The following is a 24200-nucleotide window of genomic DNA, read 5'->3' on the forward strand; positions in this document are numbered from 1 at the left end:
TGCATTTCCATGTATAGTACCTGGTGCTAAACCAAGAGTGAGGAACCTTTCTTTGGCTGAGATCTACAAAGTTTCACGGCAAACCCTATGGGGAACAGGGATGGGCGATATATTGTGCAAAACCAGTTTGAAGTTGGTATCATGATATGGGTTTCATAATTTTTTACCTGACCATGTATCACGAATCACGGTGTGTGTGTGTGTGCTACGCAAAAATCACAATGTGCAAAAACCATGAAGCCAGCCAACGCTTCTCTCGATTCCTGCAGTCCCTGCTAACTCTGCTGCCTCAACTCTCCCCTGCCACCTGGAGGGGGCAGCAAATCACAAGAGCAGAAGCCAGCAAAAATCACGATGCAGGAAAAAATGTGAAGCCAGCTGACATAGCTCCATCCTTACTTCAGACATCATGATATATAGGTATATTACAATGTTTAGTTGCTGATATATCACAATGTTGAAAACCAAATATCACCCACCCAAAATGAATGTGGTCAAAGGAAGAACATCTCCCCCATGCAACTTGCTCACACATGCAACACACCCATTCACTCTCTCACATGCAATCTCTCTCAAAATAACCTTTTCAGTCTCAGTATTTAGGCTCCTCCAAAAAGCATCTTCCTGGGCAAGAGGAAGGATTTTAAAGCAGAGGATGGGGTTGCAGCCGGAGAGGAAAGGCTAGCTTTTCACTGCCCCACTGTGCCACATTTAGGCTTCAATAACCCACCAATGGGATCAATAAGAGGATTTTGTGTAGCCTAAATGTGGTATTGGTAGGTGAAGGGGTTGGGAGCTGATGATGCAGGCTGGGTGGGGAGCATCCAGACTGTGAGCCAGCAATTCCCAGCCCCTGTGCTAATTCCTACTGAAGACAGTGGGAGTTACTTCCAAGCTAACACGACTAGGATCCAGCCACACAAGCACCGTCAACAAGGCATCTGTATTTACATAAGACTTAAAATTCTCTTACTGCACTTCTGAAGAGATGCCAGTCGCCAAAATTCATGTTCATCTCTCTCTTCAGTTCATCAATGTTGCACTGTGCTAAAACGCGACCGTTTATATTGGCCTAAACAAATTTTAAAAACACAAAACAGATAAACACACCCTTGCCATCTGTAAATATTTCGTGACCTAAAAAACAACCCCTGAAATTGAATTTCACGTGAAAGTACACGGTTAATACGAGTGGGATAGAATAACTGTGCCTTTTGCAAGAAGAAATTTAAACACTTTGATAAAATATGCAAGCCTATAATTTCCACTATGGCATAAAACAAATTGTAAGTTTGTAATGTTGAGAAAACAAATCAAATGCATCATATTCCTTAATTACGTATAGGGAATTTGCAGTTTCTGGATTTAAATCTGGCCTTTTAGAAAGCCTTCTCACAAGGCAGTTTACGAAAATATATTCAACCAACAACAAAAAAGAATGGATAAATAAACATAACAAAAACCAGCCCATCTGAAAATATTTCAAAAAGAAAGTCAAGCAAATGTAGATTTTGAAACTTTTAACAAAATGCCTTTCAAAAAAAATTTAAGCGCTTAAAAGTGTAAGAGGGCAAATTTCCCCAGGGACAGAATCCCACAAGCAAGGTGGTGCTGCAGAAAAGGCTCCATCTCTGGTTCACATAAAACAAGCATGAGATGACTATCTTAAATGTCTGATAAGTTCATACTGGCAAAAGCAGTCCTGGGAGTCCAAGGCACTGAGGGTTTTAAAAGTCAAAACCAGCACCTTAAATTGAGCCAAAAATATATCAGTAAACCAGTGTAACTGGTGTAGAATAGGTATCGCCTGATCCAACCAGCATGCTAATATCAGTATTTTGGCGGCTACATTTTGAACCAATTAAGTTTCCAAGCTGTCCTTTATGGCAGCCTCATGTAGAAAGCATTGCAAAAATCTGGATGTACCAGCACATGAATAATTTAAACCAGGTCTGTTTTCCTCAAACAGGGACACAGTTGGCAAAATCAGCCAAAATAGAAAAAAGATAATCTGAAACGCTGATGCCATCTGAGCCTCTAAGGTTAGTGCTAGGTCCAGGAAAATTCCCCCAGCTGCAAATTTGATCCTTCAGAGGAAGTGAGACATGAGTACGTAGGTATTATGGAGGAAGATGGTTACATTTCTTTGTCCGTATCAGTAGAATTTCCCAACTAACAGCCCTTCAATCTTTTCTAGATTAAGTGTCAACCTGTTTGCCCTCATCCATCCCAGTTTTCAGACACCTGTTCAGAACATCCATGGTACAACAGAGCTTTAGAGGCTCCTTGTCCAGCTTTCTGCCAGCAGTTTCCTGTTGAGATGCCAGCTAAGTTCTCAAGCCAAGCTCAGGGGTACATAAATTCCCTCTTTGAAAGCAGAAGTGAACCTTAACAGCCTTGGAGATTTCCATCAGGCTGAGCTAACCCTGTGCCAACTAGGGAATTATTGCAAACAAAGATCCAGCGTGCTAAGAGAACATTCAGTGCACTGATTCTTTAGCAGTCAAAAAAACTTTATAAACCTCTTAATTTCAGCTCTATGCAATGTAGTGGATCAGTGTTGCTGTATCACACTGAATAGGACTGGGATTAAAAGATGTAGGGTGGAAAAGGGAAGTCAGTGCCACAACCAGGTATTCTTAGGGTAGCACCCTTGATGGATGATATCATCATCATCATCATTACTACAATATATATACTGCCTTTCTACAAATAACACCCAAGGTGCCTAACAATGATAATACCACTTAAAATATACAGCAACACAATAAAAAGAAGTTACTAACAAGATTAACTTCATAGTGATGGTTTGTCATGAACGTGCCTATCTAGGCTGCTTTGTTCCTTCATGCAAATGAACAGAAAACAAACCATAGTCCTCAGCTTACTTATGAACCAGGGACTGTGGCTTCTCTCTCTCTCTCAAACCAACCGTATTCAGTAAGCCAAGAACACAACTTGTCCTATCACGGTTTGTTTGCTGTGCTTTCTGCATCACATGCTGGTGTTCAATTGGCAATGAGTTTTGCAAAAAAAGGAAGGGACACTCAATATATGATTGCTGGAGAATGTAGAGCCCAAATGAAGGTGCCATTTTTAAATGAAAAACGATGTGCCATTTTTAAACGAAGGGACTCACCTTCTTTATAGTTGCAGAGTACTGAGCCAGCATATTCTGGTCGAGTCCTTCGATCTGTTTCAGCTTCTCGCACACAGCGTCAACCGTCATCGAGCTCAAAGGCACTTGGGGTGCTCCTGAGCCTGTTCCCTGCGCAAGGGAGAAGTACATACATGCAATACGTTCAGAGGCTCATTATGCCTACTGCACATTGCTTTTCTTTGCAGAAGCAAAACGTAACACACATCTGAGTCACAATGGAAAGGCAACGCCCCCCCCCCAAGAACTGGGAATATTGGTATACTGTCTGGTGCCCCCACCCCATCCCAGTTGAGACACTGTCCTTTCCAGATTAATACTCCAGTTTTTAAAAAGTGTTTAAAAATTAATAATAATTGCATTGTGTCGTTATAAGCAAGGAGACCCATTAGAAATTTGCTCAAGATGTTCATGGATTTAAAAGTTAAATAACTTCTGACATAAAGACCAAGGAAACTTGATGACCTCTGCAGTGTACTTATTCTTCACATATACTTTCAGTGCTTGGTTCTTATGAGAGCAAGGTCTAAGAACCAAGGAAGACGCTCAAAATATCACTCATTATATAAATCTGTCCCAAGGATTCCTGGCACAATAGCATAGTGTCCTTGAACCAGATCTTAGCTAATGCTAGTTCTAATCAGAGCAGACCCAATGAAATTAATAAACCTGACTAATTTAGGTCAATTTATTTCAATGGGTTTACTCTGAGTAGGACTAACACTGGCTGCAACCCGATGCTTTTTGAATAGCCTGAGCCAATAAAGAGGGGGACATAATGGTATGTCCTCAGTTTTAGACATTTTGTCTTAGGGAGGAATCCAAGAGGCAGTTGTGCCACATGAGAGCCCTCTATGTGTTTGTGTGTGTTATGTGCAAGGGAAATAAATGCACATTTTGAAAAATTGGTGCTTTAAAACCACAAAGGTTACCTGCTAATGGAAGCGTGTCTTTTTTAAAAAAAAATCATGTCCGTCTCCCAAAAAAACGAAGGCTTCTTTAAAAAACTGTAGCATCCTCACTCAACTTGTTTAATAAGGAGCTACCTCATCGACGCAGAAACATTCCACTGCTCTGAAAAACTCATAAATACTCTCTTTTTCACATTCAAAAGCCAGGAAAGCTCACTGTCTAAAGGACCATAATCAAGGACCAGGACAGATAACTGGGGGCCACTGGGTTAGGAAGCCCTGGTGCTAAATAAACATATTTGCAAGAAAGGATGCAATTCTCCAAAGTATTTTTGGCACTGAAAGCCCCAGAACAGCAAGCTGCTTCAGGAAGGGCATGAAGTTGCAGCAACAAAGTATTTTAATGCCATTGTGGGGTATTTGCACTCAGCTCAGCTCACAGGTAGCAGATTCAACTAAGGACCTGTCAAAGCAACTGAAAGCCAAGCCAAACTGTGACAACCGATACATTACAGTATTCAGAAAACGTCTGGAAAGCAGACTGCAACCTGTCTGGTGCAAGGTGGAAATATTATTATTATTATTAATAATAATAATAATAATAATAATTTCTGTTCGCTTAATGCAGTCTTTAAAAGGTTTCCTTGAGTGCTTGAGTCGGGCCCACTACTAACAAAAAACTTGCTACCATAAAACAACCAAAAAATGATTCTCAGATGCTAGATCTATGCCTCATTTCTGTATAACTTCTACACCAGGATACTGCCCAAAACTGTAATCTTAAAAGACAGTTGGCGTTAAAAAAAAAAAAGTGATCAGTGGTTGTGTTGCATGTTAAAATGAACAAAGACGTTGGCTTAATAAACCACACTGTGCACAACCGGCATGTTGGTTCCAGGATTGATGGACAGTCTTAAACCAAGGTTGGTTGTCTGCTTCTTAATCCTGACTTGCTAGGGAGAAAGAAAGAAAACAATGATCCCATGTTTAGATGCCATTCTAATCCTCTCTATGGTTCGTATATCCATTCGTGCAAAGGGAAGAACAAAGTGGGCATCGCCAGGCACTATACGGTTTATTAAACCAAGGTTCTTTAGGTTATCATTACACATGAGTGTGGCCACTAAGAGAGAGATGTAATTTGGAAAAAAATACAGTCCTCTGTACAAGTTTTTTGAAATATTCCTTCACAAGACTGGCTTCACAGCCTAATACACATTACTAATCAATATAACATTGACAAAGTAGTAATTATTTTTCTTTAAGTGATCCCAAAATGGTCAATGAGACCATACATTTCTCAGGATCTATTCTATTGTGATCAGATGCAGGGGGAAGAGTTTGTGCCTGCTATTATGGGGGGCGGTGTCCCAGTTTTCAGTGTGCACGCAACACAAAAAAGTCTGCTTGAACAGGGAAATTCCTCCCTCCCCACCCACCCCAGCATTGCATGGGACAGGCTTGTGTGTGTGTGTGTGTACATATACATATATACATACATACATACATACACATACACAAAGACTATGGCTGCATGGAGATGGATAACTAGGGCTTTCCATCTTCCTTGGTCAATATGTAGCAGTGGTAGTCATAAGTCTCACTGTGTAGCCCATATTCACATGCGACAAGTGGCTCTGACAACGTTTTCTTAACAGAAGTCACAATTTTAATAAGGCATAAAGATAATGAATAAAATAGTCCATAAAAACTGAAGCAGAATGTTATAGATCACTTCTTACTCAACTCAGTAATTCAAACAATATTAAAAATAACGCCTAAATGCATTAGTTTTATCTATATTATATAAATTCTATATACAGTTTTAGTGGGCTTTCCTAACATGTTTAGAATTCAGTTACGATTCCAACTATCCAGTTACCAAACTCAGTATCTGAACTATGTATGAAGCAGGAAGGAAAGCAGAAAATTGCTAAAATACAAAATGTAGTAATTACTGATGCTGTATTTCAGTGGCAAATAGTCATTTCAGCATGCATTGTAAGCTATTTTAGGGAAGACTTTTCTTACAAAAATACATAGATTACTGATGTCAATGCATGAATCATATGACAGAGATTCAGTTTAATCTGGAATGCTCCCTATTAAAAAAGCAGTATTTAAATAATAAGCAGTGCAGGTGCTTTTAGTGATATTTGTCATAAGTGAATTGGAACTGTACTTAAAACCGACATATTTTTTTCCCCCAGTGGTAGTCTCTTTCATTATAGATGTGGAAAGAACATTAATTCTACTAAATATCTGCCATGCAAAATCCAAAAAGCAGGATGTCAAAGCAATCCTCAAGACTTGAAAAGTGCATTAGTGCATAAGACAGCCAGCATGAAGTGCTAGTATGGACAATCTACAATGAGAATATAAAAATAAGTGAACAGTTTGCAGAAAGTTGCTGTACCTGTCTCTGTCTGTTTAACCCAGTTTTACACTGCTTTAAGAAAAAGGACAAAAAAAAGTGACACAGCTTAACATGAAACATGAAAAAAATGCCATTAAAGAATGAGCTAGTATGGTTATTAAAATTTCTTCGTCAAAGTGATGGAGGATAAACAGCTGGGATTTCTTTTAAAAGTGGAATACCTCCTGATTAACACATGCTAGACAAGGTCCAAAGAACTGTTCTACACACCCAAGGGGATTCTGTGTTTCTCCAATAATTCCATGTTGCATTGCAAACCGATGTTGGGCTTTCGAAATCAGTTTCTGATATGGTATCACTGATCATAACCCCACAGTGCAGTCTCAGGCCCTCAGAGACACTTAGAGCAACTGTTTGACAACACGGTATGCACTGGAGAACTTTTTATGCACCTCTGCAGCTGGTTACACTCTTGATCTGCGGTGAAATTCGTGCAAAGCAAGGGCAGCCAAGCTTTGGCTCTCCCATTGCTGTTGAACTCCAACTCCCATCATTCCTTGCTGGCTGGGGCTGACGGGAGATGGGAGACCAACAACATCTGCAGGGTCACAGCTTTGCCACCCCTGCTATGGAGGGCTATTAAGGCACAGAAGTCTGTGTAAAAAAATATCATGAAAACTCAGGGCTTCCAAGTTCAAAATGGTATCCAATACTGCCTGCGCAGACCTCCGTTCCCACAGCAGGACTCGCCTTCCCCTCCTCCCCTCTACAGCCTTCATGTGCCTGGAAAATCTGCTCTGGAAGGTACCCCAGCTCTCTGGAACAGATTTTGAGAGCATTCTGAGGTTTGGAGAGAGGAGGAGAGTAAGGTGAAGACCCACTGTGCACAAGTGAATACTGTCCTTGTTGAACTGTGTTTTACTCAAGAGTAAACCCACTTAGATTAACAAACACCACGAAGTTAAGGCCATTGTTTTCAACAGGTCTATTCTGAGCAAAACGTGAGTTCAATTCCACCCTTCATATTTATACAAATAAAATACTTGATTTATTGCAAACAGGGATTGTAATCCAGCAAACGTTTCCTCCAGGTGTAGCTAGGTTTTTACTATTATTGCAATGGCCAGTGCTGGAGGTTCCTTGCTTTTACTGCTGATAACAAGACCTAGCTTTATACTCAATTCAGGGCCATGGGTATAGTACCAATCTCTTTCACTGAGAGGAATCCAGCAAGAGTCCCACTGAAAGCAGTTACTTCAGTGTGACTTAGCCCATTATGTTAAACAGTTCTGCAGAACCCATAGCAGGATTTATTATTATTACATGCATAGTGCCATTGGGGTGAAATACTAGAATCATGCCTGTACCATGCTTCAACATGAATGACACTCAATTTTTAATGCAAACTGAATCCCTCATTTTCACATCATTTATTAATGCTAGCTTCTTTTGGTAATGCTTTCCTTCTACCTTGCTTTGGTCTTTTCTAAATAGCAAAATGTAAAGGTATTATGTTTAATAAAACCAATTTTGTCCATTCTACTGGTACAATCACCTTGTAATCTATCAAGTTTTTATAACACTTATTGTAGTGACTGCCTGGGAGAATGTAAAAAAAGAACTTAGAATTTTGATGAGACAAATATTTTAAAACATTTGAGCAAAACTGACACCTTCTTCAAACTTCAGAAAACTGTGAGGTTGAGGTCACTCATACTTTCTCAAATAATCACTAGGAAATAATTAAAATCTTACTATACAATCAGGTAAGCACCTTTTAATTAATTCAAATGCACTAGTGAATAAAAAGAAAGATAGCAAGGGAAAGAAAGTATATTTTATCGGTATCATAAAGCTGTTATAAAAAGGGAACTTACTATCTATGGGGGGTAAACCATCTTATATCAGATTGAACAGGAGAAAAACAGGCTCCATGCAACTACTCAAAAGTTTCTCCTATCTGTTTATATGAATGCTTCTATATATACCCTTCCCTGTGAATAATTATCATTGTACTCAAACATATGTTAGGCTGGATTCCCAAATCCATAACATAACATAATCATTCCAACTTTTATCCAACTTTTATCTTTTATTCCAACTTTTATCTTTATTATCCATGGACTTGTCTCACTCAAGACTTGCACCAGTAATGGCCAATGTGGTGGCAACAAGAGAAAGGAAGGAATCTGCTGTCACTGAACAACAGGTGTGAAGGGAGAAGAGGCAGGCTAGGTCATTTTGCTGGACCCATACCCATTATGCAGGTGATTCGTCTACACCAGTGTTTCCCAACAATTGCCATCATCCCTGACCACTGGTCTTGCTAGCAAGGGATGATGGGAGTTGTAGTCCAAAAACAGCTGGAGACCCAAGGTTGAGAAACACTAAGTCTGCGCTACCATAAGCTATAAACAAGGTGGAAGTGATGCAGTGAATTTTGATGGAATCCTCCTCTTATTCTCTAAAATATTTGGAAGAAGGTGGGAGAGGCTGAGTTTATCCTGCATGAGTATTTAGACTATGATCAGAAAACAAAAATCATACAACCGAAAGCTGTTGCAGAAAAACAGGATAAAGCCATTGAGAGAAGGGTGACCATCCAAGTTCAAATCAACAACTTTAAAATAGATTTAAGAGTTAGAAGTTTTGGAAGTAAGATCCGAGTTTAATGCTAATCTATGGAGATATTTGTATGCCAAGAACAACTATGATAGAATGTAAAATGCAAAGCCTGCCTATTCCTAAGGCTCAAGACAGGCACCTTCCATTCTCATGGCAACTGACCAGCTTTATGTCTTGTCGACTGCAGCAGCTTTATGCCCTGACATAACTAAGAAAGGGCAGATATAAATTATTTGGCTAAAACACTTAGAGAAGGCATCAACCAGTCACTTTTATGTAAGTGAATAGCTAATAGCCTAATTCCCTTCTACTAGCCAGGGCAATACTGCTAATGAAGACAGAACACACTGTACTCTACTGAAAACACTGTACTCCACAGACTACAGAAGTCTAGCAAGGGAAAGACAAATACAATATGCATTATAAGTAGAATATTAGCTCGTACTCTTGTACTCATTCACAAACTATGTTCATTAGTCTTCATCTATTCTATTTGCTCATCAAGCCACCAATGCAGTGTTAGTGAACTGCCATGGTCATTCAAGCAGACTCATTACTGTTGAAGAAGCAATGAGATGCTAAGGATCCACACCACATGACTACTCATTTACCATTGAGGGGCCTGTGGGTGAAGGAAGCCACTCAGCATCCTCCTCCTTGATAACATCCTAACAACAACAACAAATTATTACGATTTGGACAAAACGGTTAAGCATGCAACAAAAGTATGAAGGAACAATGGATGAAAAGAATATATCATTCTGCAAAAGAACTGGTTTTCGGTTTTTAAGGGGTGAGGAACGTTAAGACTTGCAAGAACATGATGTGGCTCGACAAGGCTTTTTCCCCAGATCTGTGAAAAAGAACCGTGCATGGCCACTGTGAGTTGGTTCCCAGCACTCAATCAGGAACAGTTTGCACCCCTCTACTCTTCCCTTTGCATGCTTCAATTCCCTACATTACTTCCGGGTTAGCAGGAAGCCATTGTTTGCCATTACACATCACTGCTAGGCAAACAATGACTTGTGTGGAGCATAGTTTGTCCACAAATCAGAACTTGAAATGAAGCAAAAGAGGAAGAGGCATGTGAACGCAAGGCTCATTCATGTTCTGGCCAAGCATTATATCCGAACTGAGCGCCTGTGATGACTCAGCAGTAGATCAGTCATTCCCGGGAACTGGGAAGAAATGCTCTTTCAGATTAGAAGTCTTTGCAGGTCAATAGTGGTCCACAGGCTATAACTGCCTACTACTAGGTTTTGAAGATGTTTACAATAACATTTTTATAAACTCCGTACAGCTTTGCCTGAAAGGCACCTATATTCCACAGCTGAAGTAGCTTAATAATTTTCTTAATACTTCCTATTTAAAGAACATAGTACAATGTGATTTCCTGTTAAGAAATTTTTAATTTATGGAATTATGGCACCATTTCACAAATGTGATTAAAAGTTCAATTTATATGCTGAAGGAAAATTCAAATTCTAGAACTTGCCCAAACCAAAAACAAAACATATTTTGCTTTATATCTGAATGTTAGCATACAAATTTTTAATCCACAGCTTCCCCTTTGTCATTATGGTTTGCTATTTTCTTAAATCTAAACAAAAAAGAACCTTTAGGTTGTATCCAACACTGTACAAAAGGAGGCCTGCTCACACCACATGACTTCCCCTTCCTCTCCTTCTCCCCAAAATCTGCTTTTGGGAGTCCCCCAACACTCTGGAGCAGATTCTGAGAGTGTGTAGGCAGCTGCAGAGGGCAGGGGGAGGGGAAATAAAATTCTGTTGTGCAAGCAGAACAGCAGTGTTGGGTACAACCATTATCTTTCTGTAGTCTATAAGTGGCTTAACATTAATCATTTTATTCTAGCAAACGACACCTAAATTCACAATAAGTTAACTACACTTATTACATACTATAAACAGAACCTCTACATTTTCACTCTATAAAAATATTCTGTAAGACTCTTACATATTACTCTTAACACTAGAGTTCAAAATTTCTATGTATATAAACTTGTTTAAAAGTTTGAAAAAAACACATTTTACAATCTTAGTTAACCTTGGCTTTAATTTTTATAAAAGATATTTTTTAAAATTGCTTGTGCATTTATGTGCTCACATCAAACATCTATTGCTGAATTATTGACTAATCTTATTTTGTAAGTTAGCATGTTCACGTACTGTTTGAGATACTTACTAGACCACTGCTCTGTTCCCTGGACATACTCGTTTTTAGTGATGGACGTGAGATGAGATGAGAACTGCCAGGATAATACCTTGGCATGTAAACATATGGGGCAAAGAATGGCTATGGAAAAAAACATGCAACAAAAAGGGACCATTACAAAAATCAAAAGAAAACTTAATTCAACAAATACAACTTATTTAAGAATGTAAAACATAAAAGTAAAACACATACACACACACACAAAATTTACTTGAGGTAATTCTAACAATCCTATTTTGAATATTATCAAAGGTGAAATAATTAGGTAGTTACATACCCAACTTGAAGCCAATGAGAGATTTCCAATTTAGTTCAATGAGACACAAACAGTAGGACAATGGAACATTTTTATAATGAATTATGAAAACATCTATACACCTTCCAAAAGCAATTAAATGAGACAATTTAGAGCAAATACTAAAATCAGACAGTTTAATTCCATCCTAATACTTGAATAATCTCACGGGAATAAATGTGACTTGAGGACTATGGCTTAAGTATCTAGGAAGTGTTCCACGGGTGAATTCAAGAGACAATTTGTGTTATTCAATTCTCATCAATTTTAGAATTCAGACTGCTTCTCAAACCTTGTCAGGTGTAACTTGAAAAATCCTTGTGATGGAGACCTCTAATATTAAAAAACTTAGTGACTGGCCAATTCATGACTATGCATGTATCCGGGTCTACATCTGAAGGGTTCAAGCCCAACATTTACAGAACAATCCTATACATGTCTACACATTTGTGAGTTCAATGAGACTTACATGCAGAGATAACTGGCTATAAAGTTGCAGTCTTAATCCAGATTGTGTGATGAAGTCAACACAAACAGGTTTTTGCAGGGTTTGAACGCAATCCCCATGTTTGGACGATCACATATTAGCTTAATAAGCAGAGATAAGAACAAATATTTTGCCTGCACATACAAACCTTTCACTCTTTAAAAAAAGAGCCCTCTAGTTAGCCAAAGTTCCCAGACTATTCACCAGTGTTTGAGGCTGGTTTACTATAATGGCTTTTTCCAAAGCTAAGCTAGCAAGCACAGTTTCCTGGTTTGAGCTACATGATTCATGGTCTGATTGCTCACGCTGCAAAGAGAAGAAAAGGCTGTGTGTGCAGGCAAAAGGCTCATTTGCATCTCATTTCAAGCCAAAATATGGTCACCCATACTAGGTTGATGAACTATTCTACATGCATCCAGATTGCAAAACAGCACCCTGGTTGAACACACTTTTCAGAGATTGGTTTGTGTAGCACTTGGCAACCTGGTAAACCATTGAGAAGACTAGTTCAACACGTGCCATAACTCCATACTTGTAAGTGAGCTTTGCACATTCTAAGCAGCCAACATTACGCCCTTTACCTGCTGTTGGAATCCAATTCCGATCAAAACCAGCTAGTATGGCCCATGGTCAGGGATGATAGGAGTTGCGAGTCCAACAACATCTGGAGGGCACCAGGCTGGGGAAGCCGCTTTAACCTATGAGCGACCCTATAAACAACCTTCCTTCTATGCAGTTACCAAAACCATGGAGCCTAATCTTTCTTCCATTTGTCTACTTCCTGCAATTACGTAAAGATTTATGGCTACCGATAGTCTTGTTCAAACGTGCATGTTCAAAACCAGCACACTAAAAGAGACAAAATCCTTTTTTAAAAATTCTGAACATATTCCAAAATATTTCATCATTGTTGCATCATTCGAACCAAAAGTGCATTTCTTCAGAAACTTAGCCCAATGGTTGAGATTTGCTGTGTACTTATGAATAAAAATGCTATTGTTTTCATCAGTTTTCTGCTGAAGAAGTGTGGCATTTTAAACAAAGTATTTATTATACCAGGAAAATCATCATCATCATCATACGTCAATTTTCAAAAGCAGCTTTCTTTCTTACTCTATTATAGAATGGATGCTGAGGTCCAGTCATGCCACTGTAGTAGCTGCTGTGAGGCTGTGGAGATACAACTCCTGCATTAAAAGGCCCATTAAAGGAGTGTGTTGAAGAGCAGGCTGAGGAAGGCTGGCTAAACACCGACGATGCTCTAGGAGCTGCCTCTTGCAAAGGTAACGTGGGATATGGGATTGCTCCAATGTTAATTTGGTCTCTTGCAGCACGGACATCTGAAATATTTAATTTGCAAAAGTAATCAGCAAGCATTGCCAATAACATATAATCTAAAAATCAAAACAAAGGACACAATTAGAGCTTCCTGGCAAATTGTTGCACGTTCTGTTCTCTCTCTGGAGACAGAAGTGGATTCAGCATTAAGATCAGTCTCTCTCTCCCAGAACCAGAGGAAGAACAAAAACTTGGAAGGTCTTGACAGAACAAGGGCTTTCCTTTCTTTCTCCAGACCTCTTAGTTCAACACTGAGAACGCAGAATCTCAATAAAATAAAATAAATTTAAGAGCTGACCCCTGGTTCCTCGAACCCCTGTTATATATGAGTACTGCTCCATTATGGAGAGCAATGAAAACAGCAAGGATCAGTGGCAGCTGGTCCTTATTGGTCCTGGCAGAAGACAGGGCAGCAAATGGTAGATAAAGCCAGTGGTAGACACGCCCCATTCTACTGGTTCTGCTCCTCTCAAATTACCTTGCGAGAATTATGAATGAAGGACCTTCAAGAAAGTGGTGTGTCTCCACACTACTTCTATAAGGAGAGGGGCAACCAAACCTCAAAAAAGAGTAAGGAAAGTAGGGGGGGTGGATAAGACATTTGTCAAATCCCCCCACCCCATCCCAACAGGAAGCAGACTAAAGGGGCAGTTTCATATTACCTCTTGCTCCCTATTTTTGCTGCTGCAGCTAACAAACATATGGAAGAAGGGAAAATGCTAAGGGGAGACGCTGGTGATGCTAAGCACCCCCTCCCCTCAGCTCCCTTCACCCACTGCATTGTCCTCTATTATAAATAATAATAATAATAAATAGACTCACTCACTGAGATGTTTTTTTCCTGATGCTTGGCTTCATTCCACCTCCACTCCAAGTTCCCTCTCTCTCTGTCTTTCTGTCTGTTACTGTCTGTCACACATACACACACACACACACACACACACACACACACACACACAGCCAAGGCTCTTAAATGATATAAATATAAAGGCAAGTGACAGCCTTCTAGCCTTTTCCTCTTTTCCTCATATTCTGAAGGGACAGAAGACAAAAACTGGAAAATGCAGCAACTGAATTGGTTGGAGACACTGATTAAGACCACCATACCACGGTGCCAATTGCCATGTCCTGAAAAACTCCTGAATGTTAACAACAATGGGAAGATGTCCACAAAACCTGCTGCCCATCACACCAGATGGGTCCAATTTCTTCTGGTGCACAGACTCATTAAGAGGAAAAGATTGCTGGAAAGGAAACGACCAATGCAACAAACACATCCCACCCCATGATGGATTGCTTTGCATGATGGACAGTCATATCTTGCTTCTCGAATTTAATCCGTTCTGGGATTCAACACCCAAAATGGTTCGAGAACCAAGTCACAGCTTCCAATTGGCTGCAGGACCTTCCTGCAGCCAATCGGAAGCCGCGACGGACGTTTGGCTTCCAAAAAACATAACAATCACTTCCAGTTTTCAATCGTTTGAGAGTCAAAACGTTCGAGTTTAAAGGCGTTTGGCTTCCAAGGTATGACTGTATTCTGTCCTATTCTTTAGGGTCCTAAACATATCTAAGGCTTGTCACTTTGTCTATTTAGAGCATGTAAGTTGAAGGCATTAAGGGACAAATGAATTCTTGAGGCTTGTGAAAGGCGGAATTCATCCTGGGAACATTGAAAATGCTTCAGTGGAAAGAATTGGGCCTTCAGTGGAGCAGAGAGGGAGAAAAACTGACCTCACTACAGTGAGGTACTGTGGCACAGGTTTGTCTCCTGTCTCATCACAAAGAAAACCAACTTATTCTTGAAGAACCCTTCCAACCAAATAGAAAAGGACACAAAACCATTCATGCTGGGCTGCTAAGTACACAGTTGCTTTCATGCTTCCTGCGCTGGCTCTCAGGAGATACTAGTCATTCTCAAAGAGCACTTCTCATCAGAACGGCTCTGCAAGGCCATGGGTTAACAAGTCAGAGTTAGAGCAGGCCTTTTCAAGAATCACCTATATGGTAGTCCTATCCCCAAGTCCAGTAGGATATAAGAGTACCCGATGTCCTCCTGGCTCTCACTTAAAAAATAGTAATATTCCCAACGCCCTGGAGAAATAAAAGTGAGTGTGGCTTTGGAAGGAGAGGCACAAAAGACCTCCCTCAAAAGAAACTGGGAACGAGCCTCCTCTCTCCAGACTTCCATGTTTATTCTTGCCTATCTGGGTCAAGAGGAAAGGCTTATATTGATGCAGAATACACTGCCTCCAAAGGGAGAGCTGCCTTTCAAGATGTTATACATCATGTACATACTGTATATGTATGCAGTGCTTTTTTTCTAAAAAAATAATATATGTTTAGGGGTACTCTCATTTTGACTCAAGAAAATCACCATTTTATAGTTCAAATCGGGGGAAATAAATACAGTAAATGGACAAAAGTACGAAGATTCACAAAATGTTTATGGGTATGCGTATCCCTGTGTCCCCCCAGAAAAAAACCACTGTACATATGCATGTGTTATATGCTAACATACAAAAATTATAGTTACAGGTAGGTAGCCATGTTGGTCTGCCGTAGTCAAAACAAAATAAAAAAATTCCTTCCAGTAGCACCTTAGAGACCAACTACGTTTGTTATTGGTATGAGCTTTCGTGTGCATGCACACGTATCTGAAGAAGTGTGCATGCACACGAAAGCTCATACCAATAACAAACATAGTTGGTCTCTAAGGTGCTACTGGAAGGAATTTTTTTTATTTTGTTTCAAATACAAAAATTATGTTACACTGGAAGGGGGAAACCCAACCATTTCCAGTCTGTTTCTCTAGCTGCCTGAAAGGACAACATACGAGAGCTTGTAAAGCAGCCCTTACAGAAACAATATTCAGCACTACAGAATACATATGTGTATTCTGGTTTTCTCAACAGGAAATACCTACATAAAATATCTCTTAATTCCTCTGTGACAGTGTATCTCCTGCATTATAAGCACTGCTAGGATTTTATATGCTAAATTCTAGAGACTAGTAGTTCGAACACTAACAATGGGAGATTTAACTACAATAATAATATGCAGTTCTTGTCAAATTGACACATTACATATGGACCAAAGAAGGTGGGCAATGCTTTTTATAAAGAATTGCCAGTCCTTTATTCATTCATTACTAGAAGGGTAAAACATACTCAATTCTGAATAGTGATCATGTACTTGGGATTTGTGCTGCCGTGTTTCTGTTACTGTCCTTGTGTACGTTATTCGTTTTGATAACACAAATATCTCTTTCTTAGAAAAGTAATTTATTTTATTTATTCATTTCATTACACTGATGTTGGTATTAAAAGCTTTCCTGTTGGATGGTCAAATGGCAGTTTACCTGCAATAATTTCTCGGAGTTTTGGATCAAGGTTCACTGTACATGGAAGAAAGGTTTTTACATCACGTGCTATAAGGACTGGAGTTCGTGAAGACAAAAATACTTCAAAGTTGCGAATATCCCCATCAATTTCAAGCAGAGGTTCGACATCTTTAGTTGTTGGAATATTCTTTGAAATTCTGCAGAAAGCAAAGAAACTCCACATTATAAAGTCCTGAGTAAATTCAGACAGAAGGTTTATCAGGCATTTGTCTAGCTAAGGATCACAAACCTAGTAACAGATCTATCGTTACTAACTTAAACATGTTCCTATCCAAATCTTCCCTCAAATAATTCACAAACAACTTGTAAAGAAATGCAGCTTTTCACACATTCATGGCTGAGATTGCCGCAAAACAAAGTTAAGAACGAGAACAAAGAGTTAAAGTTTTTTGGGGTTGTTCTTTTTCAAAACAAGATTCCGAAAGAAAAGGAGCTGAAGACTTAGATGAAAAACCACAGCTGAGAAGTCACATGAAGCAAATTAGCTGAATTTTAATGCCAGCTCTGCTTAAGTCTGAATGTGAACAGTGTTCTGCATATGATGAACAATACTCCTGTTCAGAGGCTAATAGCCTACTGCTGTTTTATAGATTGAAATCTCTATTCTAACCTTCTGAGCTCAATACATTAAACTATTATGTTGAAAGAGATATTTATGTAAATGATAATCTTTTGGTGAAGGGCCACAAATCTATGTGTCTGTGCTTCTCAACTTAAAAAAAAGGAAAACGCTCACCCACAAATTTTTGCAAAGTTACATGCCCTTAAAACCCAAGTTAGTTCAAAGACTACACATTATGCGATGGAGGCAGCAGTATTCTTGTTTTGGAACATCTGCTGCTAATAAACCTTAGTTTCTCTCAATGCATTAGTGGAAAGGACCACGGAGGAACAAAGTGACCATGATTTGCTCTCCAGAAACACATGTTCACACTAAGCCAAACTTTAGTGACCCAACCAGGCCAATATGTGCACATTATTTTGTGCCAAAACTGAGAACAGGAAGATGGGAAGTTGCCACAGAGTTAACGATGGTTTGTTGGTGCTCTTTTATGTTTTGTTGACTGCTCAAACTCTCATGCACTATGAAGATTGTTTCGGTTAGGGATTAACACTGTGAGGTAAGGCACTCACATGCACACTACAGAATTTGGAAGCCTGAATTGCTTCTAGCTAAACTCCTTTTTATTTGTCTTCTGTTTATCAACAGTAGCAATTCTATCAACAGTAAGCCTCACTGAACACAAGTGGAACTTGTTTCCAATGCATACACAAATTTGGGTTGTTCATTTCCATTTTTTCCAACTCACTTTTTCCTGGGGATTGTTGCTTTTTGAACTTCTGCTCTTCTTATCTCCAAATTTTACAATTCACCCTACCTCGGCTCCTTCAACACAAGATTAGGATGAAGCCAGGCAGAGCAAACTACGCTTATCAGTTATACAAGGTAATTAACAGAATGTTTTGTTTGTTCTTTCTTTTTTTATGCATCAATAATCTTTGCCTTGTATTAAGGAGACAGGTTACTCAGGGAGTTGAATTTTAAGGCTACAAGGAAGTTAGCAAGAGTAAGAGTAAACAGCAGGAATTTCTGAATGTTTCGGAATCAGAAAATCACGTGTGTGTATTTTTAGAAGCGCGGATAAATATAGTGTCAAATGGTGGATGTAAGTTCATCTATTACAAGGCTTCAGTGATGGTTTGAAGGACCTTCCATAAATACGAACCTTTTGTCTACTACAAAGACAGTTGAGATGGTCAAAATAGAAAGATCAATCAGATGGTGGAAATAATGGGAATATAATAAATAGAAAGGGATTAAATGCATGGTTGTACTGAGAATGCTAGTTAAGAGATGGTCAGTATGAGAGGCTGGGTGTACAGTGACAGGGAGAAAGGTAAAGAGTCTGAGAGTATGGGTATTCTCCAATAAAGAGGACTGATGTGTGTGGGTGTGTTTATGTGTGTTCATGCTATAGGTTGTTTGGAAGTGTAGGCTGCTCATCTTGAAACAAAATTTGCAAATTCAACTATTACAGCTTGTTAAACAAGAAACGAGGCAAATTAGCAATCAAGTAAAAAATCAGAAATAGACAGTTGATATCAGGCTTGTCGTACCACTGAGATATGTATAAGAACACTAAGAATGTAAAATAAGGACAAAGTAAAATGGTGTACTAAACATATGCATATCATTTCTGGCAGCCAAACTAAGTAATTAGGGGAAATTAGATAATTGGGTATATTTTAAGGCAAGCTGAAGGGGAGAATGCAATGAACACAAGAAGGAATTTGCTAACAAAAACAAGGCACATCCAAATAACAATATCTGGGTAGTGCCAGAATACAGACACGGCATATAATTTTGCAGAGAAGATGGCACATCACGTATGCTGCTGGTTTATTTCCTTTTTAAGGGTAACAGGCCATGGGGTGGGGTGGGAAGTACAGCTGGCTAGGCAAATGGTAAAAAAGGAGCAATGGACTGTCCTCCTTTCAAAAGCTTTGACCACTGTTTCTGTCCATGTGGACCCTTGGAGGCAGACTCCTTTTCAGCAGATGGGCGCAATCAACAGCAGAAAGTGTCTATCCCACCAACTGTTATGTTTATGCGCGTAGCTAAACTCTGAAATCCGCTCCCACACGAGCCAGCGATGGCCACCAACTCAGACGGCTTTAAAAGAGGATTAGACAAATTAATTCTGTGACCTCTATGATCTCTAATGGAGGGTGAGGCTGTAAGTGGCCACTAGCCATGATGGTTATGATCTACTTTACAGGCAGTATGCCTGGGAATGCCAGCTGCTTGGAATCACAAGTCAGGAGAGTGCTGTTGCTCTCAGGTCCTTCCCATAGTCATCCCACTTTGAGAAAAGGATGCTGGACTGGATGAGCCACTGGGAGGTGGGGCAAGAAAATGTCAGGATAAGCTATGGGAGGGGGAAATGTTACATATTAGAAAAGTAGTTGTGAGCACACGCTAACACGTGGGTTGTATCTAATGCAGTGCCCTTGCAAGAAGACCCAAATTTCCCATTGAAATCAAAGTACCTAACTCTTGTCAGGACTGCATCAAAGTGGCTGCTTTTGGATGCAATGCTAAGCCAGCTATATAAATTTTAACAAAAAAGTGCAACTTCAAAAAGCACCCCTCCATACAGACTCAATAGAACCTCATATATTTCTCCCTCTCTCTCTTAAACAAAACTGGTTAAAAGTGTCCTAAAATAGAAACCCGCTACCACCTACTGGAGAAGAAACCTTTTTTAAAAAAGAATTACCTTGTACAAATGTTCTCATTTTTAAAAAAGCACCCTACAAATCTCAAATACAGTTTATAGAATGAGTAATTATCATTTGTCTAAATGTGGTACTGGAAAAGTAGACAGAAAATGCTCGAGTTTTCATTTCTCTTTTCTCAGTTATGTATATGTTAACAAAAAAAATCTCAAATGATTTAGACAAAGGCTTTTAGCTCAACACATAATTGCAACAAAATTACAATAATTGTACCAATTAAAATAATCCTGAATGAACAGTTTGTCATCTTAATGTTCTGATGGTTTATAGAAGGATCTACTTAATTAGCTGAAATTGCTTTCCAGTGTTAGTATCAAATGTCATTTGTTAAAAGTTGAACGATTTGGAAAATAATTTAACAAAAGCAACTTTACCAAACATCAAGAACCAACATTTTTTTCCCCAGCTGAATAAAGCAAGCAGATGTGTCATCAAATTGCTATAAAAATAAATGAGCCTTTTTATGGGAGGGGGGATTTAAACTTTACTACTGGTGCTAAAGATTTCTTATTCTGATTTTTTATCAGCTCAGATTTCTTTAATAAAACATGTATCATTTATGCCTTCTCCTATTAACACACTGTAAATACTTTTTCAAACCCTACTAACAACCCAGAGAGACAGAAATATGTTCCATTTGCTAAAAGCAAAGTTATAATGCAGAAGTTATATTATTTACCCCAGAAAAATGCTGTTTAATAGAACACACCAAATATTATCATTAGAACTGGTAAAAATACTGAGCAAAGCACATTTATCTGCAGAACTTAAGACACTCTATATATACCCCAGGGGCACTTAGGGCTGTATCACATGAGAACATTTTCACTGTCAGAATAGAGCTTCCAAGGAACACAAGCCCACCTGAGACCCCCACCCCCCAAAGCTTTTTCAGACGTATTTTATAGTGTTCCTGCTGATTAGACTTCAGTGAGGTAGCTAGTGGGAAGCAACTAAAAACCTCTCTCACATTCTTGCTGTCTGAAGATTATGCACGCCATAGTTTGCAAACCAGGAGTGGAATTGGTTAGTTTCAAGAAGGATTTACATCACTGCATGTGTAATTATATGCAAAAAACAGGAAGTGGAGTGAAATTTGGAAAGCAGAAGAAGAGCTCACATTCAAGAATTTGGCTTCTATTTGGAAACCATGGTTTGCTGAGTACCAAGCAATATACCTGCACTGGGCCTTGGAATTGTAAGAACAGACTCTCATTTACAGGTAGATGAATTAGTGTTTGTAGCTATGCATAACCTGCAAGCCACAAAGAGTATCCCTCACCTATTTCAGTGTTTAAAAGTTACAGAGAAGCTACTGAAACGAACAGGAAACAAGCAGGAAGACAAATATGAATTCTAGATTTAATGTTAAAACGCTGAATGACAGACCTCTTCACCAATATCATTGGTATGTTAGTGCCATCTGCTGGAAGATTAAAGGCAGTTACTAATGAAAAACAGGCTTCCAACTCTATACACATTTATCTGGAAGTTCCACCGAACTCAACAGGGCTTTCATCTGAATTGTACTGCAGACATATTCCGGCAGTTTATCTAACTGGTACTAACAATGAACGTTAACCTACCATTACGACATACTACATTAGAAGGGCAAAGCTATTCAATCCAAATGGAGACCCTATAACTAACAGTTCTGTAGCTCGGGCGTATCTGACCTTGGCCCAAGTACTGCCAACCCTGCTGGAGCAAGCAGGCAGGCAGAAGCCCCAGCTACTATTGTTCTTTCTTGACTCTATTAGCCTGCTCTCATGGCAGGTTTTCTAATTCCTTGATACCATCTTGGCCGTGAGTCCTGGAAGATCTACAGGCCTTTTTCCACCTGGCCTGGGAACGCAGGGCCCTGACTGACTCCAGCTGCAGAAGCTGAGGCTGCTGAACAGACTCTTGCACAGGGGTGCTATTTCAGGTTTTTTTGTTGGGGGAAGGGCTGCTGCTGTTATGGATATTATTTTTTTTGTATCTTTATTTTTAGATCATACCATGATTTATGTTGAAATTGTTTGGTTCGGCTGCGCACCTGTTGATGTGTTTTATTGTTTATGACTAATTTTCTTACGCGTGTAATTATGTAAATTTCTTCATGTCAAAACCATGCTCAAGGTGGCTTACAACTATGGAAAGGTGGCACACAAATAAAATGATGAATGAATGTATCAAAGGAGTATCCCAAAAGGGAACAAGGACACACAGAAGGTAGTAAATGTGTTTAATCCCGTACTTAGTATTTGTGTGATGTGTAACATGTAACAAGTTTTTGAAAACCTTAACGTGCATTACCTAGTCATAATCCTTATATCTACTCTATGGGGTGAATCAACGTCATTATCCCACACCCCATGGCAGAGGTGGACAACTGCCCAAAGAAAGCCTATTCAGTTCATGGCAGAGTAGAGATTAAAACTAGTTACTATACAACAACTAATTACTATACTACAACTATTCCTTACAGTTACGTATGTTCCCAAAAAGATATGGATGGATAGAGGGGATAATACCATTAGATTATGTTATACTGTGTCCTTGCTGCTTTTCCAATGATGGACAAAAGAAAAAACTAGAAGACAGTAACAGCCATTAATGCCTTACTCTCTTCATTTAACAGATATAATTATACCCCATTCTGTTAACGAATCATAGTGCCTAATCCAGGCATGACCAAACTTGGCCCTCCAGCTGTTTGGGGACTACAATTCCATCATCCCTGACCACTGGTCCTGTTAGCTAGGGATGATGGGAGTTGCAGTCCCAAAACAGAAGGACAGCCAAGTTTGGCCATACCTGTCTCTTTTAGCATAGTAATTAAGAATCACAAGTTATAGTAATCAAAAATAGTAATAGCATATAACAAATAATCACACCTTATTTTGTGAGTTTGAAACATTTGCCCCAACAAAGCAAAGCATTCAGACATATGCTAATTTCTAAGTACCAGAACGCCAAAATAATTTACTCCCATCTACTGTGGACATTTACTTTCTCTCACCCAGGAAACAAAGATAGTTAAATCCTGACTTTTGAACACCCACCAAGAAATGGAAATTTCAAAATCACGCCTACCTCTCATAGATAGTTTTTAACGTTAGCTGATCTGGAACACCTTCTGTTTCTTCCAAATACAATATGAGCCAAGAGGTCCTGTATGGCCACTGTTCTGTCAAGTTGATCCAGCTAGCCAGTCTATCCCAGTTGAAAGTGATCTGATTAGCTCTCAGTAAACGACCTTTAAAATATGAAAGGCTGTGTAGGTAAAATTTCAAAATCCACAGCTGAGCCATACCTTTATTTGGACCAACCAAAATGTCACCAACAACCGAGCAAGTTCTGAGTTCACAGGAAGGAACTTAATGGCCACATATGGACGTGACCCGAAGTCACAAGCTGTACTGTGCATAAATCCTTCAAGTGGGGCAACAAAGCATACAGCAACTGACTCAGCATTGTATCTAGGCCAGGGTTCATGGTTTGTGTTCCCCAAAACAAACCACAGTTAGGAAATCAGGAATAAACCTTGCCTTCATAATCTGAAACCACATTTCATTTCTCTTCTGCAACAGGTTTCCCCTTTCTTTCTCCTCCCACCAGCCTCCCAACATCTGATTCTGGAGATGCATGGAAGGCTATAGGAGGAAGGGGAAGAAGTGGAAGCCCCAGTGCACGAGTAGAAGCTCGTTCTGTTCATGCACAGATAAATGTCACCTCATGTACTTTATACTACCTGTGCTTTGCTTTTCTCAAGTTAGCTTCTCTGATTATACCAATTTGTTGAAAAACCTGATCATTCTGTAATTTTTCAGCCAACTTCACTATTGAAGGGTGATAAAAAGCTCGATTGAACCCCAAAAACCATTATGCCACAGCAGGCATGCCGCCTTGTTCCCACGACTTCGAAGGCTGCATGATATCAATGCGGCATGCGCACATGACATCAGCACGCCCTGCACCATGCTGACATCACTTTTGCACATCACAGGGTGTGCAGCCACCACAGAACTTTGTGTGGACCCTTCAATGAAAATTTGAGGCCTTGGCCCTCACAGCTCCAAATAGATGGCGC

At 39.4% G+C, this 24200-nt stretch overlaps 1 protein-coding gene across 9 annotated transcripts in view; it reads right to left on the minus strand.

Annotated features, from left to right (window-relative positions):
- Positions 1-24200, minus strand: part of KIDINS220 (kinase D interacting substrate 220) — a 59714-nt gene that overhangs the window by 5129 nt on the left and 30385 nt on the right. For 3 of the 9 annotated variants that reach the window (XM_081856702.1, XM_081856694.1, XM_081856695.1), the window contains exons 22-29: positions 23204-23366; positions 16784-16962; positions 13198-13424; positions 11273-11383; positions 9682-9738; positions 6485-6517; positions 3140-3268; positions 974-1072 (exon numbers count right to left, since the gene is read on the minus strand). In XM_081856702.1, the coding sequence (XP_081712828.1) occupies positions 974-1072; positions 3140-3268; positions 6485-6517; positions 9682-9738; positions 11273-11383; positions 13198-13424; positions 16784-16962; positions 23204-23366 (998 nt within the window). The remainder of the gene's footprint in view (positions 1-973; positions 1073-3139; positions 3269-6484; positions 6518-9681; positions 9739-11272; positions 11384-13197; positions 13425-16783; positions 16963-23203; positions 23367-24200) is intronic. The other 6 variants (XM_081856696.1, XM_081856698.1, XM_081856697.1 and 3 more) reach the window with 6 other exon arrangements.

The sequence above is a fragment of the Podarcis erhardii genome, assembly GCF_964252035.2.
Source record: "Podarcis erhardii genome assembly, chromosome: 3".
Taxonomy (NCBI): domain Eukaryota; kingdom Metazoa; phylum Chordata; class Lepidosauria; order Squamata; family Lacertidae; genus Podarcis; species Podarcis erhardii.